Source organism: Ovis canadensis, chromosome 17 (genome assembly GCF_042477335.2).
Source record: "Ovis canadensis isolate MfBH-ARS-UI-01 breed Bighorn chromosome 17, ARS-UI_OviCan_v2, whole genome shotgun sequence".
Lineage (NCBI taxonomy): Eukaryota > Metazoa > Chordata > Mammalia > Artiodactyla > Bovidae > Ovis > Ovis canadensis.
The window spans coordinates 18,536,446-18,555,189 of NC_091261.1; the positions used below are offsets into that span (position 1 = coordinate 18,536,446).

General features: G+C 38.4%; 1 protein-coding gene across 1 annotated transcript in view; it reads left to right on the forward strand.

The window, feature by feature from the left end:
* The window catches only part of IQCM (IQ motif containing M), a 522,664-nt gene that overhangs the window by 106,262 nt on the left and 397,658 nt on the right, over nt 1–18,744 (forward strand). The window contains 2 exon segments of the mRNA XM_069558325.1: nt 5,712–5,794; nt 8,212–8,479. Of these exon segments, the coding sequence (XP_069414426.1) occupies nt 5,712–5,794; nt 8,212–8,479 (351 nt within the window).

An 18,744-nucleotide genomic window follows, 5' to 3' on the forward strand; every position in this document is an offset into this window, starting at 1 on the left:
ATGAAAGACTTGCTTAATCAAGAGATGGCCGGTGGCTCATTCTCTGTCATAGTTTCCATAATTAGATCTTCTTCTGGTGTCTTCACTTCAAATTAACTAGAGCAACTATACAGTTTCTATAAAGCATTGAGAGAAATCTGAAGTTCTATGAACTATTAATCACAATAGCATTAAACTGGTGATATATGAAGAGTGAGTTTAAAAAAAGATAAATAAGTGTTAGAAAATATTTTAGGCTAGTGAAATCACTTGGCATTAGAGATTCATTTTCTTTCTTTATGGTGATATTAATATTTACAATCATGTTTTAGATCAGTTTAATATGACTATTTCAACCTCTTCATGAACTTTATCATAAAATATTTATTATTACTTATAATGACTTTTTATTGCATTTTGGGGATTTAGTAACTTGAAACCAAAGTATGAAGAGATTTCATTATTTGCAAACCTATTCATGAATTAGTTTTGGATAAAAAGGACTATAATAAAAACAGATTTTTTCAAACTAATTTAGAAAGTTGAAATTTATCTTTGTGCTATTGAAGTAATGAGAATTGATAAATGAAATTAATTCTATAAACACTGTTGGGTAAAATTTAGCCCAACGACAGTAAGTGATACAACTATAACTACAGTAATAATAATTGGTCACATTTGAAAGTTTATTATGTGTCAGGCCCTGTGCTAAATGCTTTGTAGCCCAGTCCAATGTAATCTTCAAAACAATTCTGTGCAATATGTATTATTATTATTATCTCTATTTTACAAGTGAGAAAATGAAGGTTTAAGGACAATAAAATATAGTTCATGAACAAATTGAAATTCAGAGCAAAATAGTACAACTTAGGAAGGAGAGCTCTTAAAAATCATTTTATATGGTATGGATATGTATTTTCAAATAGAGGTTTAATGACAGACTCTTTTTTTTAAACAGAGAGGGAGGAGGCCTTGACAGCTCCCTTTTAATAACTGAAGTTATAATGCACACTTGAACATATAAAAGCTGCATGCTTACATACTTATCCCATTGTGAACAAAGAAACAAAAGCCTCAAAGATTATTAACTGGATGAATTCTTAACATCAAAGTTGTTTAATTTCTTGCAATTTTAGATTCATTTGTTGAACATATACCTATCCTTGGATATTATAAAAATAAAGAACACACTATCTTTGCCTTTTCTGAGGCTTTGAGATATGACTTGTCTTGTGATGCCTTCAGTATTTAACTCTTTGGTTCAAAGGCTACTTTTTAGTAATGTGAGAAGATCATAACAGCTGCCTCAGGACCTTAAATGACAGTGAGGGCCCAGGACTGCTCATTTGGAGTCAAGGTGCCCATATCTTCGGTAGGACGATCTCTAGATCTGTGTGAAGTCATTCTTTGTGGCTGCCCTTCTCTGCCCCTTTAGGAAGATCCCAGGCCTTGTTCTGATGGTCAATACTGAACACACTGGTCAACAAGGAGCCCAGCGAGGAAGAAAATGCTGCCTTGGGAATTTAAGCTCCGCTGTCAAAGGCTAAGTTTTAGTCATGAAAGAGGAAGCAGAATGGCTCTCTCAGCACATTACAAGAGGGGCAGAATGATTGCTGACTTGACATGAAAATGTCTTAATCTTTTCAGGATGCTGCAGAAGAATATCATAATGTGGGTGGTTTATAAATAATAAAAATTCATTTCTCATGGTTCTAGAGGGTGGAAAGTCCATGATCATGGCATCAGCAGATCTGAGGTTTGGTGAAGGCCTGCCCCCTCATTAATGGATGTCTTCTCACCATAATACTCACATGGTGGAAGGGGGCTATCTAGCTCTCCAGTTCTCTTTTATAACGGCACTAATCCCAGTCATGAGGCTCTGCTCTCATGGCCTAATCACTTATCCAAAGCCCCACCTCAAAATGCTATCACATTGGGCATTGAGTTTCAACATATCAATTTTGGGTGGATGTATATACTCAGTTTTAGCAGAAAATGCCAATGAAATGTGAGTACTCCACTAGAGTGACCAGCCATACCTCAAAGGATCTCCAGAACTCACAAGGACTGTGTGATAATTAGGAAAAGTAGCAGTACTCTTGCCTGGGAAATTCCATGGGCGGAGGAGCCTGGTAGGCTGCAGTCCATGGGGTCGAGAAGAGTTGGACACAACTGAGCAACTTCACTTTCGCTTTTCACTTTCATGCATTGGAGAAGGAAATGGCAACCCACTCCAGTGTTCTTGCCTGGAGAATCCCAGGGACGGGGGAGCCTGGTGGGCTACTGTCTATGGGGTTGCACAAAGTCGGACACGACTGAAGTGACTTAGCAGCAGCAGCAGCAGATGTGTTTAAAAAAAACAAAACCCCAAACCAAAAAACAGCAAACAATTCTGCAGACCAGCACCTTGTGGGCTTCCAGCATGACTGACTTTAGAAGGCATTTGGCCTCCCTGTGTCTCAGAGCTTTCCCTGAAAATGAAGATGAGATCATCTCTAAGGTCTTCTGTGGAATGAAAATGCAATGGCTTTTATGAATATACATTTTCACCAAAAACTAATGACTTAATCATTTTACATATTAGTACACGAATATTGTTTGTCATGTATGACACATGACAATATTGTAATTATAAGTAGTTGTAGGGGAGTTTTGATTAGTTAGAGGAAGGAAATTAAAGGAGGAAAGGTTGTCTTGAGAGGGGAAAAAAAAGAGGACACTTTGTGGAGTCACACCTTGGAACAGATCACTGCCTTTGAACTGAGACCTAAGTGGTCTGGTTAAAAGCCCCTTCAAAATAGATTTCAGTTGAAACTTGGTATAAGAGACAATTTTAATTTCTTAACTCCTATCTCTTAGATGTGAAGACACTGCGTCCTATGACTTTGAATGGTGACATTTATATGAACCATTTTGTGATTTACATGTGACTTTGTGCTCCAATTTATTCGAATGTATGTCCACTTCTTCACAAGTGTGTGCATGAAGTCTTGACAACTACTTTTGCAAAGAAGAAAAAAATCCATCAGTCATTGTCCTTAGAAATATGTAGGCAGCCCTGAATGTGAGCAGATACAGTGGCAAATGCGGGAGCACAGGGAGATTTGAGTTTGGTGATGACTTTACATACTTTCCATGGGTAAGAGAAGGTGGAGGGGAGAAGATAGAGAGCAGAGGGAGGTGCCCTTTCTTTAATAACTGCAAAGTGACAGCCTCATCCCAACGATGGGATATCTTGGTAGATGCTTTCTCTCCTAACACAGCACTGTTTAAATGAGTTAAGAGTCTAGCTGTTCCTCCCATTCACTGCTTGGATCTCCCTCCTCAGGATATCACTGCCCCAAAGTAAGAGTGGCCGGTGGCCCATGAGTCTGCATGGTGAAAAACAAGGGGAAATTTTGTGAAGGAATAAAGAGTTTACTCCAGTGTTTCATTATGAAATTTTCAAACATCTAGCAAGCTTGAAAGAATTTAAAATCCATACCCATAGGCCTACAACCCAGTGCTCACCATTCATATTTTGTGTTATTTGATTTATCACATATTTATCCATCAAGCAACATACATAGCTTTAGTCAGAATTCAATATTTTTAGTTTTCTTTTAATGTAGAATGTACAACAATGAAAAGCAGAGATCTTAATATACATTCACTGAGTTATGATAAAGTACCTGTGTAATCTATTGTGTATCAAGATATAGAACATTGTCATCTCCCTGGAAATTTCCTTCATGTCCCTTCTCAGTGAGCCTTGAAGATCACTGTTCTGGGTTTTTCTCTTATGTATTAGCTATACTTCCACTAGAACTTTATTTAAGTAGAACCATATAGTATTTGCTTTTTTGACATAATGTTTTTGCTTATATAACATAATGATTTTGAGATCCATTCATGTTGTGATGTATGTTGGTAGTTTGATCCTTTTTGGTTGCTTAGTCGTATTTCATTGTATGATATACCAGTTTGTCTGCTGTTCTTTTGTTGATCCCCATCTGGCTGTTTCCAGTTTGAGTCTATTATGAATATAGCTGCTGTGAACATTCTTGTATAAGTCTTTTGTAAATACATGTTTCATTCTCTTTGGAAAATACCTAGGAGTGGGATCGCTCAGTTGCAGGGAAGGTGTATATTAGGTGTATATAAGAAACTGCCATAGCTTTTCCAAACTATTTATCCTATTTTGTATTTCCACCGATGACACATGAGGTTCCAGCAGGTTCACTGCCTCATCAACATTGGCTGTTACCAGTCTTTTTCATTTTAGCCATACTGGTGAGCATGTGGTGGTATCTGCTTTGGTCTCAATGTTTGTGTCCCCCTAAAATTCATATGATGAAATCCTAATGCACAATGTGACGATGGTATTAGGGGCTGAGGTCTTTGGTGGGAGGTGATTAGGTCATGATGAGTGCTTATATAAAAGAGGCCCTGGAGACCTTCCTACTCCCTTCCACCAAGTAAGGATACAAGTAGATGTCTTTGACCAGGAAGAGGGCCCTTCCCTGACCATACTGCCAATCCTGATCTTGGACTTGCAGCTTCCATAATGGAGAGAAATAAATTTCTGTTGTTTACAAGCTACCCAGTCTCTGATACTTTGTTGTATCAGCCCACATAGACTAAGATATTATCTTATTATGGTTTTAATCTGCATGAAGATGGAGTTTCTAAATGCTTAAATTTTGAGTAGGTGAAAAGAAGAGAAAATCTTGATCCTAAGGTTACTTAAAGGAGGTATGTAGTTAAAGAAATGGGGAACATGCTGGCCAGATTGAAAAGCTGATTTGATAAGTAATATATTGAAATTTGGCTGTGTCTAGGGTAAGAGAAGAAAGCCAAGAAACACTTATAAACCTCAAAATCAGCTAACGGTAGAGGAAATATATAAGGAGGAAATCTTAGACAAGACTAGTTAAGATGATATGTTTTATGTACCTGCTATAGAATTCTATGACTTCCCTGGTGACTCAGACGGTAAAGCGTCTGCCTACAATCTGGGATACCTGGGTTCAACCCCTGGGTCAGGAAGATCTCCTGGAGAAGGAAATGACAACCCACTCCAGTCTTCATGCCTGGAAAATCCCATGGATGGAGGAGCCTGGTGGGCTACAGTCCATGGGGTCACAAAGAGTCAGACATGACTGAGTGAATTCACTTTATAGAACTCTATACATAGCTCTGGGTAAAATGAATAAGAATCTTAGGAAAATAGTTATCATTATAATGCTACCGACTTGAAGATATATATATTTTTTATTTCAGTGCTATTTCTACTAAATTAACTTATGAGTTTTATTTTTCTGTTATAATGTTATCAAATTATAAGGTAAATACTCTTGAAGAAATGTACAGTCATATTAATTAGTCATCAGATATAGAAACTTGGATAGACTTACTAATAACTTGTGTATTCAAATCATTTGTGTCTTCTATATTTAAAAGCTTTCAGAGCTAAAGGAGATTTCAATTCTGTGTGTTTTCTTTGATCTTCCTGGACTTAGGATAATCTAACATTCTGACCATTGTAAGCTAATTTAAGTGAAATATTACATTGAAGGAACACTGTGTTAACTTTTTTTGCATTCTAACATACACTTATATAATTCACATTTTATAATATCCTGCAAGATTCATAACTTTCCAAACTTCAGTTTCATAGTTTTGCCGTTTTTAGTTAAGAAAGTACATTAATTACATTAAAAAAGTAAACCGTTTCTCTATTTCTATTTCAGTTTCTATATTAGAGATTCCCAAGCAAGATTTTTTTCAAGAAGCAAAAACTCTCATTGCTCAACATCATAAGAAAATAAATGAGGTTAGTGTTTTGAATTTAACTAACATCGTATTTTTCAGGAAACTAATAACAATTTTTGTATACTACAACAATTGTTACAAATGATTGCATGAACCCTAATAGATTTTGGACAGAAGAGAAAATGAAATCCTTACTAGCTATAAAAATTGATTTCAGGTTGCATTTAAAAATAAAAGATTTTTCAGCTCTACAGGTTATTTAATTACATATATGTTCAGTTTGTACATTTAACTTAATTTTTAATGTTTTCTGTTGTCGAATTACAATGGAAGTTTTTGGCTTAAATATCTCAAGTAAAGATCCCTCTGTAAACACTGTTAAATGAAGCTAAACTAGAAAACACACTGTAAGATGTGTCCCTCCTACGCCGCCAGCATGACATACTCACCTGTATCTTTTTCCACATCACTTTGTATTAGGACTGTGTACCAGTCTGATTGTTCCTTGAGGGCAGTAGCTGTCTTGTTTAAATGTTGCATCCCTAGCAGCGAGTCTTGTGCCTGGCTCAATAAGTAATTGCTTAATGGCATAGACTGGTGGGGAGGAATGAAAGGGAAAGGGGTGGCAAAGAGATAGGAGAAAAGGGTGCAGGCTGAAATTTTGGAGGCGAGCACCCAGAGAGGAGATGGGAACTTTGGGGAGCAGTGGCTGCTGTGACAGATGGCCCTTGAGGAGACAGAGGAGAGAAGGAGATCTAGGATGGTTTACTGTGTGCCACACCGTTCTCTTTTTTGGATATTTTTTTAAAGAAAAAAAACATTTTGAAATAATATTTTAACTTTTTCCATGTTTCCTGTTGAAGGGGAAGAGGATTATATACTTTTTAAAATTGTGTTTCTGCTGTATGATAGAGAGAATCAGCTATATGTCCACATATATCCGCTCCTTCTTGAGCTTCTCCCATCCCATCCCCACCTTTGGTCACCACAGAGCACCAAGCTGAGCCCCCTGTGCTACCGAGCACGTTCCGACTAGCTATCTATTTTACACATGGCAGTGCATATACTTCAGTCCTATCTCCCAACTTATTCCTCCTCGTCTACTCTGTGTCCACCGATCCGTTCTGTACTTCTGGGTTATTCCTGTCCTGAAAATATGTTCATCTGTACCATTTCCCTAGATTGCACACTTGCACATTAATATATTTGTTTTTCTCTTTCTGACTTTTCTCTGTATGACAGATTCTAGTTCCATCCATGTCTCTATAAATGACCCAATATTGTTTCTTTTATGACTAAGTAATATTCCATTGTATATATGTGTCACATCTTTATCCATTCACCTGTCAATGGACATTTAGGTTGCTACCATATAACTCAGCAACTCCACTACAGAGCATATACCCTGAGAAAACCATAATTCCAAAAGACATATGCACCCCCAGTGTTCATTGCAGCATCATTTAAAATAGCTGGTACATGAAGGGTTATAATTTTTACACATGCTTGTTTTGAATGGTCCTGTAGGCTGAGACTGACCATAGGTGGTTTTAATCTTGTAATCAACACTGTTAACATTGCTTACTAATTTTTGCCTCTAATCAATTAGAAGTACTTACAAATTGTATGGATTTCAGTGATAGGCATGTGAGATGAAAAGTTTACATTCTTCAGAGTTAGATAGCTGCGCCTTAGAACCTTCGCCTACTTTTAGAATTTTATCTAATAATAAGTGGACAATATCCTACATTTGGTTGCTTGGAAAATTGTAATACCAGTGTACTGAAACCTCCTTATTGGCATTTTGAGTTGGCATCTGTTTACTTTGTCTGAATCTTTTCTTGTGCGGAGAAGAGCCATAGCCTTATCTGTGGGCTAGAGAATGACTAGACTAGAACAATTATAATTGTTTGGATAACTGCCTATCAGAGACCTGGGACTATATTATTTTCTATTACTCAAGGTAGTCAAAATTAGTAAGCAATTAAGTGATTGCAAGGATCTAAAATACATATCCAATTAGTAATATGCTTTCCTTAAGAACCTATGGCCATGTGTAAGCAGTTATTTCTGATTCAACAGAGAATTTTGAGGATGTTACCTTTTTTTTTTTTGGACATTTGAAGATTCTCCAAAGATGGCTGAAAGTGAATTCTTATTTGTCTTGAAAACTTCTGTTTTAAAATTGACTTTAAAGATGTATTAGAAAATATCACATTTGAGGAAAGCATCACTATTTTAAAATTTATATGTATATTTTAAATGGAATATAACACTGATGCTTGTTAAGGGCTTTTAGAGAACTATGAAAGATAACATCTACTTTATCTGAGTATTGTCATGTGCTTTAAGTAAATGTCTTATGCAGTGAAGTACTTTGTAAAATATATTTAGTGGGTATAATTTTATTAATTTATTACCAAATTTATTACCTAGTTTTATACAGTTAAATTTAATTAAATTTATTTTTGTTTATAGAATAAAGTTCCAAGTACTTCTATAAATGTCTTCAGAAATAAGCATCAGAAACCAAAATCTACCAAATTCATACCTTTGGAGATAAAAAAAAAGGAAACACTTGACGCGGTCCAAGAACTTCAGGCAGCATGCAAAAGGATTTGTTTTCCCAAGGACCGTCCTAAAAGTAGACCTTCTGAGGAGCCTCCACAACGGACTGCTTTCCATGAGCCACACATTTTTAATATAAAAAAGAAACACAAGGAGCCTATAGATCTAATTGTGAAAGGTAAGTTTTTTGGTGGAGCAAAGAAGTTCAGCAAGCCATCAGGCAGAATTATTTGCTCATGATGTGCTTGTAATGAAATGTCTACATTTAAACAAAACCCCACATTTTAAATGCTATCAGTGAAAGGTAGAGAGGCATGATTGGAAGAGTTGCTAACCTCTGGGAGCCACCAGAAGGTGGAAAGAAGGCATCCTCGTGGAAAGAGGAATGCAGAGGAACACAATAGGGTGATCACTTCTTCCAGTAGATACAGTTCCTAGAGCAGGCAGGGGCTCATGGCTCTGGGGTCTGTTGTTGAGCGGGGTAGCTAGGGTAGGTGAGCTATTCATGAGGATGTTACCCCAAGACCGTAAAAGGATTTGGGGGAGGTATAGTTTCCTTTAGGACCTATTGTGGTAAAGGTTTCTTCTTCATCAGGATTTCAGTAAAGTAGAACCTGGAGGTCTATTTAAGCAGAGTAATACTGTTTTTTGAGACTAATGTGTTTTCCTGGCCAGAATAAATGACCTCTCAAAATACATTTCTCGTTATAAACTTTCATAACTTCATCTACATTTCCGTCTTTTGTTATTGCTTACTATGTTATTCATTCATTTGAATTTTTTTCACTCAAAGAGTGCCTGCCCTGTGTCAGGCGGTGTGTTAGGAGTTGGAAACACAAAGTTTAAAAGGCTCAGAGAGTAGTGGCATGGACAAATATTTGGCTAATTTCTTATTCTGACAACTGCTGACATATACAGTTGGTGCAAGTGATTATGGAGGCACTGAGGAGTAACCAACCAGATACCAGAGGGGAAATTTCTCAGACAAGATCTCATTAGAAATGGGTTTTAAGGAGAAGTTCATTAAAGGTAAGTAGGAACAGGAGAGGCCATTTGGATCAGTGGAAGAGCCAAAGGACAATAGAAAGTGATATGTCTTGGGGAAGGAGAGATTTGGTAAGAAATGAAGTTGCGGAGATGGGTGAGACTAGGTTGTGATGCGATTATAATAGCAGACCCAGCAGTTGACCCATGCGTATTCAAGAGCCAATGATATTAAAGCTGGGAGAAGGGGAAGGAGTGGAGTATGACTACTTCTTTCTGTCAAGAAAAATAAAACTGGCAGTAGAGCCTGTGGAGAGAATGGTGGCAGAAAGAGATGAGAGGAGGCTGCCCAGGAAAGAGATGGTCCACATGAGAGATGGCAGGGCCTAATGTAGGGCAGGAGTGAAGCGTGAAGTGTCCAGGAGGGATTCATTGCAGTGTTTCTCAGTGTAGAATTCAGAACACCAGTCATGAGTGACTCACCTTGACACAAGGGTTCTTTGGTTGGACAAGTTTGAAAACTGCATTTACTTCTTGAGATTCATATTGAAGATTAATATATTGAAAGCTCTAAGAAATACTACAGGAAAGAAATCTGTTCAATGTTTTTAACCTGCCTATCACCAATTTGTTCAACCAAAGAATTCCCTAAGAAAGATACTTAGGTTTCTAGACGGGAAAACTCAACAGGTATCATTAAGGTAATTCAGAGGGAGAAGCAGATTTAGGGCAGGTGGAGACAGGAATGGGAAAGATAACCAGTTCAGTTGTAGACCTGTTCAACAGACATGCATTGGGAGATAAACAGTTGGAAGTTGGAAATGGAGCTCCAATTCAGTTGTAGACCTGTTCAACAGACATGCATTGGGAGATAAACAGTTGGAAGTTGGAAATGGAGCTACTTAGAAAGAACCAGGTTAAGACTGAAGATTTATGTTGGGGATCACTGCCATAAATGAACCATTGTGGGGTTCATACATTGTTCAACCAACAGTTATTTACTGTGGGAGAGATATATAGATAAAAGATGTTTCTTGCCCTCAAGAATTTCAAATTTCATATATGTAATTTGTGTGCAGTTCAATGAAGGAGGATAAATAGGTGATTATGACTGACTGTAATAAAAACCAGCACTACTGTTTTGAAGTCAATTGGAAATATACTTGATTCAGATTTAGTAATAGGGATGGAATCCCAGGAGATTTAAAGTCTGATAAATTTTGAAGGATGAATAAGTGTTAACTCAAGAAGGAAGAAAAGTACTATGAGAGTCAAGCAGTTACATCATAACGAGTATCTGAGAAAGTGATGATAGTGTACTCAAGGGAACTAAAATAATTTAAAATAACTGACATGAGGCTTGCGGACTTAGAGATGAGACCAGCAGAACATTGAAATTTAACCTACAAGTAATCCAGATGTTTTACAGAACAGTTGCAGTGATCACATTTGCATTCGATAACCTATCGTGGCAGTAGAGGTGAGGTGGGATGAGTTTTGAAGACACGGAGACCAGTGAGGAGACAGTAATTCTCATAAGCAAGGATGACTTGTATTACATTAGTGGCATTGGGGACAGAAGTGAGGGGAGAGATTTTAGACATATTTGAGAAGTAGAGTTATCTAGATTTGGTCAACAATAAGGTGGAACATCAGACATAGAGAAGGGCTGTGGGATTCATGGGCTTAGTGGTACTAAGCAGCACCATGGAAACTGATTGAATTAAAGAGTTGGAGATGCATTCTTACGTAATGGTGAAACTGCCACCAGCAATAAGTTGAAATCTAAACTGTGTACATACTGAGCTTTGTAGCTCTAGGTGAAGAAGTTGGGAGGAAATAGCATTACTAAAATGTGTTGGTGGTTTTGGTTGCCTTTGGGAAGTTTTTATTATAAAAGAGAGATAAACTAAGAAGACTCTTGGCTGGTTTGCAAGCAGAAATGAGAGCGCATAGAGAGGCACCAAGTATTTGTATCCTTGGTTTTGAGAAGATACCTACTAAGATTTATTATTGTAGCAAAAATCAGATTAATGATATGTTTTTACCAACCCAGGCCATTGTTGCAGGTAATCCAAAGGCACTAGCTATTAAGTTGAGAGACTAAAGCACAAGGTAGAGAAGTGAAGATACCAGGGAGTTTTAAAACTATGTCTAAAAAAAGAGCTTTGAATGTGGTTATGGGTGTGCAGAATTGGGTGAAAATAGGTTAAAATGTCTACCAAATATTTTAGAGAATTTCTTTGCTGAAGAAACCATGAACCTTGATTTAATGAATATTCAAGAGTAAAATAGCCTGGCTTTATCTGGAAGTGTATCACAAAAGCTATACAGTCTCCAAGGAGAATAACAGCAATATTTATCCCAGGTACAAAGAAAAACTTCTCAGAGTGGATCCAGGGGGCACTAAGGAAATGAACAAGGGAGTGCCTCTCAGAACAGAATCCTTGTCTACTCAGGGGACTTCTCAGTGCCTCCCCAGCAGGATTCTATAACTTTCTTTGGCCTAATGATTGCTCCACTGCTGGTTGTTGTATGCTTCTGGGGAAAGGTGGAAATAATTTATGAATTTGGTACACATTGTTACTAGACCAGAAGGAGCCACATCTGGGCCTGATGGAGAAGATTACAAACAGCCGGAGATCCTGGGCTCGGAGCTGGATGCGGTGCTTTGGTGGAACTTTGGGTTGTCTCCTTTGTGTCCTGTCAGGGCATAGGAATGAATGGATATTTAATGTGCAAAAGGGCAGACTATGTGGAGACTGGCTAGATGCTTATTATATCCTTTTTTTCCTGAGCACTTGGTTTTAATACACTCATTTCCCTTGTAGTTAGGAGGAGCTATCTGATTGAGATTTGGCTCAATGGATTATAGCTGGAAGTGCCGCACATCCATAAAAAATGTCTCTCTGGTGTTTGGCTCTCAACACGACACCCCCCATTTTCAAGCATAAGGACTCTTTTTCAACATTCTTAAAACAATTGCAGTTTCATTCATGGGAGAGTGATCAAAGTGCTTTTAATATCTGTTGATCAGAAAGCTTTTGTTCAGACATGGAGTAGATATATAAAGGTTGATGAGTGAGAAAAAAATGATCATGACTTGTTCCCTCACGGAACTTGTAGTCCAGAAAAACAGATATTAATTAAATTGTCAGCTGTATTTGGATTGAGAGTATACAACACGTGAATTGGACCAGGTCTGGGGATCAACAAAGGCATCCTAGAGGAAATGTCATTTGAACTAAGGTATGAGAAATGGGAAAGAACTTCTCAGACAAGGAGTAATTCCTGCTTGGAGTTCTGGGTCTATATGCAATGGCCCAAGTGAGGGAAGCACAGAAGTGCTTTCAAAAAGTGCAGAAAGAATAGGTGTGGCTGCAGTTCCGATGAGGAGCTGAAGAGAGGTCAGCCGCAGCTGTCAGAAAAGCAGAACCTTGTCAGTGCCGCACTCGGAAATGTTCAACAACTGGTGTGGGGGAGGAGGGAGGAAGCTCCACGTGCAACTTTTGCCCATTTCCCCGTGTAAGTACTCTCACGTAGCCAGTTTCAAGCCACTGATGTGACACCACGGATCATGCGAGTCAGGGCGAGATACACACCGTTTGCTCTCTGGACCATTTCTGGCAAACCCTGTTCATACAGTCTGAGCTCCTCTGGGCTCACTTCCTGTGTCCGCCCCTGCTGTGGTGAGGTTCCTTCCCCAGCACCTTCCTGGCTTGAGACACCTACAAGAATGGGCTAACCTGTCACACAGGAGGAGCTGGGAAGGGAGGGTGAGGGCTGGTGGATAAACACGTCCTCCTTTCTTTGCCAGGGCAGAAGGGTCTCAGTTACGTTCTGTAAAGCTTCTCAGAAGGTCCCAAATAATTAAGCACCCAGATTCTTGTTGCGGTTGTCAACTCAGAAAAGGATTCTTACATTAGTTCTCCTTTTTTCCTTCACCTTCACCCCCACTTATCATTCCTAATCCCTGCACTCATGTCCTCAAAACGATCTCTTAAAAATGTTTTGGTGGCAGGTTGTCAGCACTTGTCAAAAGTTTAGGGAGGGGTGGAGTGTGAGGGAAAGAAAAATAAAGGAATGGTGATTCTCAGGCTTTAGGCCTGATGAACTGAAAGATAAGAATCGCCATTTTCTGAGATAGGGGAGAGAGAGATGTAGTTTTGGAACAGGCAGAAACCCAGAGTTGAGATTTAGGCACATTATGTTGAGGTTCTTAGTGTACACGTATATAAATGAAAATGTCCAGTAGACTAGACTACTGTACTCTAGACTACTGTCTAATAGATAATCTGTTATGTAATTGTGGGTGCATAAGAAAGATTCCCTGGTGGCTCAGAGGTTAAAGCATCTGCCTGCAATGCGGGAGACCTGGGTTCCATCCCTGGGTTGGGAAGATACCCTGGAGAAGGAAATGGCAACCCACTCCAGTATTCTTGTCTGGAGAATCCCATGGACAGAGGAGCCTGGTGGGCTACAGTCCACGGGGTCACAAAGAGTCGGACACGACTGAGAGACTTCACTTTCACTTTCCAAGAAAGATTGGAGTCATTAACATGGAGATCTATGTCCAATAGAAATGTAATAAGAGCTACAAAAGTTGTAATTGAAGATTTCCTAGTGGCCACATTAAAAAGTAAAAAAGAAGCAGGTAAAACTAATTTCAATAATAGATTTATTTAACCTAATATATCAAAATATGATCATTTAATAGTTAACATAAAAATTATTAAGGAGATATTTGGCTTTTATTTTTTTACCCCAAGTCTCCCAAATCCAGTGTGTGTTATAGAAATTGCATTAACCACATTTTAGGTACTCAGTAGCTACAGATGATGAGTGGCTCCTGCACTGGACAATAGTGGTGTAGATTTTATTTATAATCATAGACTTAGAGACATCATCTAAGAAGTTAATGTAGGTAGAGAAAAAAAATCCAAGGACTAAGTCCTGGCAGTTCCTAGTATTTGGAGATCAGGAAAAGGAGCACCCAGCAAAGAAGAGGAAATGAACAGCTAGGAGGGAGGTCAGGAGAGTGTGAAATATGTTACTCACGGTTCAGTCAGGGAGGAGGAAGGCTTAGACAGGAGGAGCAAAGGAAGAATAGTTCTCAGGATCTCTTAGAGAAGGTGAGTAGCCTTCCTTATGATGGTCTGTCTCTTTGGGGGGTTGCCCTTTTTAGTTACTGTTCAGTTGTTCAGTCGTGTCCAGTTCTTTGCGACCCCATGAGCGGCAGCATGCCAGGCTTCCCTGTCCTTCACTATCTACCAGAGTTGAGTCGGTGATGCCACCCAACCATCTCATCCTCTGCTGCCCCCTTCTCCTCCTGCCCTCAATCTTTCCCAGCATCAGCATCTTTTCCAATGAGTCAGCTCTTTGTATCAGGTGGCCAGAGTGTTGGAGCTTCAGCTTTAGTATCAGTCTTTCCAATGAATATTCAAGGTTGATTTGTTTTACGATGGACTGGTTGTCATCACAAGGTCAAGGTTTTGGGGGATGGAGAGTGTGAGAAAGAAGTGAAGGAGGACTCTGGTCCTCCTGACTTCCTATTATAGGCTATGGTGAAATCAGAGACATTTTTACTAGGAAAGTCTGCATGTGTCCCACCATACAGCTGTGAAGTGCTGATCTCAGAGTTTATATTTGAATTAAAATTGCAATCTATTTCTCCAGGTTCTTATCTCAAAAATGTATATTAAGTCTGTAACTCGGATCTATTTTTTAAGCACATTCCATCAATATTCACTTCGATGTGAATGGATGCATGATTGAAGATATCAGTCACATTAATTCTAGAACTTGATTAAAGTTTGTGAGATTAGAAAGAAAAGTGAGTCCTGTGTATGGCGTCTATGTGCCTTTCACTCATGCTGCACTGAAAACTTCAGTTGTGTTACCCTTCATAAGTGAACATCTTATGTGAGGACAGGCCACACATTCCTTGAATTTGATCTAAGGATATGAACTTTAAAAATACACTGCAGCAATTATAATATCACATCTCTTTAGTAAATATGTTCCCTGTGCTTGCATGTACTTCATGCCTATATTTTTCCTAATAGAGCAAAATAAAAAATATGAAATGATTTTTTTTCTGAGCACATAGATTCTCCATAGTACTGCTTAACCAGTTTCTGTTGTCATACTGCCAGCAGTTTATGAGTGAGTGAAGTCGCTCAGTCATGTCCGACTCTTTGTGACCCCAGGGACTGTAGCCTATCAGGCTCCTCCGTCCATGGGATTTTCCAGGCAAGAGTGCTGGAGTGGATTGCCACTGCCTTCTCCAGGGCATCTTCCCGACCCAGGGATCAAATCCGGGTCTCCCGCATTGCAGTCAGATGCTTTACCATCTGAGCCACCAGGGAAGCCCTAAGCAATTTATGGGTCTTGATAATTAAAAGTCACATGTAAAAGTCAGTTTTTGTAATATAAATATAGTTACCATATATTACATTATATTCATCTGCTTACGCATTCCCTTGGGAACAAAAAATACTGAGGTCTAATTTGAGTCATTTAAACTTGAAAACAGATTTCAGTTAATCTCAGTAAGATTTCATGATATTCATGTCAAGCAAGTATATTTAGGGAATATTGGGTTGTTCCTTAGCCAGCTTGGAAAGGAATAGATGTGTGTGTGTGCATGTGTGTTTGTTCTTTGGTCTTCAGATCACAAATCTCTTTCTTTAAATATAAAATGCTGCTGCTGCTGCTGCTAAGTTGCTTCATTCGTGTCCAACTCTGTGTGATGAAGGCATAGTAAATTTTAATAGTGCTTTAAAATAACTATGGCTAGAAAGTACTGGAGAAAACCATAAAGGAAAGTGACTTAGTGTCATGTTTGTTTGCCCGTAGTGGTGACAAATTATCAAACAGTATTTTGATCAACAATGTTTATAAAATCTTTTATTTTATATTTTGATGATTTTAAGTATACATAGGATATTAACAAATATATTAAAACTGGTTTTTTTACTTGTTCCCACAAAATTATTTGGAGGAAATGAAGACCAGGTTCCATAACAATTTATAAGAAATGTGGAAACTAGAGATTTTTTTTATGAAGTGGAAAATTAAATTGAATTTGGTATTACAAAATAATTTGATTTTGGAAGCTTTGAAACTTGAAAGATACTAGTCTTCCTCCCTGTATAAAAACAGACTCAGTAATTTCTAAATGAGGGAATAAATTCAGATAATATCTTTAGAGAGCATCATACAGAGCATTTTGTAAGTATTTCTTTGCTTCTCTTAGTTTCTTCCTGTCTCAGATATCTATGCTTCTTCCATTTCTTGTCAGGAATTTTCTTTTGCTTGTCTATGCTATTGAAGATAGAAGTTCAACAGAATTCTTAAAATTAGCAAATGAATATAATTATATAATTGTGCAACCAATGTCTTGATCACAGTCCATTCTAACTTATGCTTTTTCTCTTTGGATTGACCTGGTGAGCTCTGAAATGGAAAGGTGCAGGATGGAGACCTAAAGTAAGACAGAAGACTCCATGCCTCTGGAGTAACATGGTTTACCACATTGAAATAGCCACAGTTCATAACTTTTAATAAATTAATAGCATCTTACTATGAGAATTATTAAAATATTATAAAGGATTTAGAGACAGTAGAAATGCATTCTTCTAAACATCTACCTCCTACTAATTTTCTTACTAGTCCAGAGGACAACTTAGGGAGAACAGAAATCTTAGGCTAGAGTAGTGACTTTCAGAAATTTTCTGATTAAGTACATTTGTTCTATGTTTTGCATTTGACGAGGAACATAGACAGAGAAGAGTTCAGAGGCTAGTGACCTATTTTCCAGTGGGCTAAGCTTCCCAGGTGGCACTAGTGGTAGGGAACCTGCCTGCCAATACAAGAGACGCAAGAGACAATCCCTGGGTCAGGGAGATCCCCTGGAGAAGGAAATGGCACCCCATTCTAGTATTCTTGCCTGGAGAATCTCATGCACAGAGGAGCCTGGTGGGCTATAGTCCATGGTTTGCAAAGAGTTGGACACAACTGAAGTGACTTAGCATACCTGGGGTCCTCCCTAGGTCATTGTACATAAAGTTTTGTGTACAAGTAAATAATACCAACTTCTCTGAGGAAGTACAGTGAGAGTGGTTCATGGCGTCCTAGAAATGGTTTCCTATTTGTAGTGACATCCTCCTTCAGTAGACCTTCGTCATTTTGGGCCTCTTGACATCCTTTAAACTGACCTCTGGTAGCAGAACTCTGATTTGACTTTGGAGAAATGCCCCTCCCATTACAAGTCTGTGCAGAGTGGGGAAGGCTGTGCCTCCACCCTCTAACTCCAGAGCTAGCATGTGATTGGGGCATAGCCAATGAGAAGAACTGATTCTCCTGGTCACAGGGAGAGGTGGAGTGATTGGATTTAAATCAGCATGGTTGATAAGAGCTTGAGGTACTTGAGAACACAGCAAGGAATTCTAGAATAAAGACAGTATGGAAGAATGACCTGAATAATGCAGAGAAATCAAATCCTGATGACATTGTTTGAGCCTCTTATTCAAGTTTTGCTGAAAACAAATGTCACCTGGATTTTTCAGTTTGTGTAAATTTGTGATTTCTTCCCTTTTGACAAAGCAGCATAGTTTAGTGACTCCATGGGACATAGGAGTTCAATTGCCGGAGTCCAGCTCCAGCAGCCAGGGATTCAACCTGAAGAGATGAACGATGTCGGTGATGAGGCAGCCTCTCGGTTTTCTTGGACTGCCTATTTATTTCAAGTTTAAGATTTTCTTTTATACTTTTACAAAAGCATTAGGTCAGAGGTTTGACATTTTCAGTTCTTCCTCACCCAGATTTATTATGTCCATAAATCATTGTTGCTCTTCAAACAGAGTTCCTGCTTCAGTGATTCTCTGGGAATCAGCCTTATCATCTATTATCTACTTCCTCTAATGTGTCCTATAGTTAACTTGTGATTACATTGTAACTCATGCTACATTCCTCAGTTTACTACTTATCTTCCTAAATCCTGTTTGCCCCTAACATCCTGAGCTCACTATCTCTTAAAAAGGCTTCTAGCTATAGTGTCTCTAAAAATTCCTAACTTCTATAAGCTATAGTAAAATATGCTAACTTTACAACATTCCTTAAATCTTTAACTTCTCAGTATTTTAATTGTTTCTAAGCCCTAAATTCAGTAAACTTGTTTGCCATAAACATTCTCCTCACAAATAGGCTTCAGATAGCAATCCCTCCCATGGCCTCAAGCTGCGGCCTACGTGCTCATCCTGGAACACTCTTTTGTAAAAGTCCTTGAACAAATGTCAATGATTAACTTTATGAATTATTCTCTGAGCACAGCTGCAGAAGGCTTTGTGCCTTCTCATGCTCCTCTCAAGAACAATAAGCACCTTAATATTTCTTTTCAGTCAACTCAGCTGAGGAGAGGAAAAAACAAGTCAGAATTACAAGGCCTAACTCCTTCAT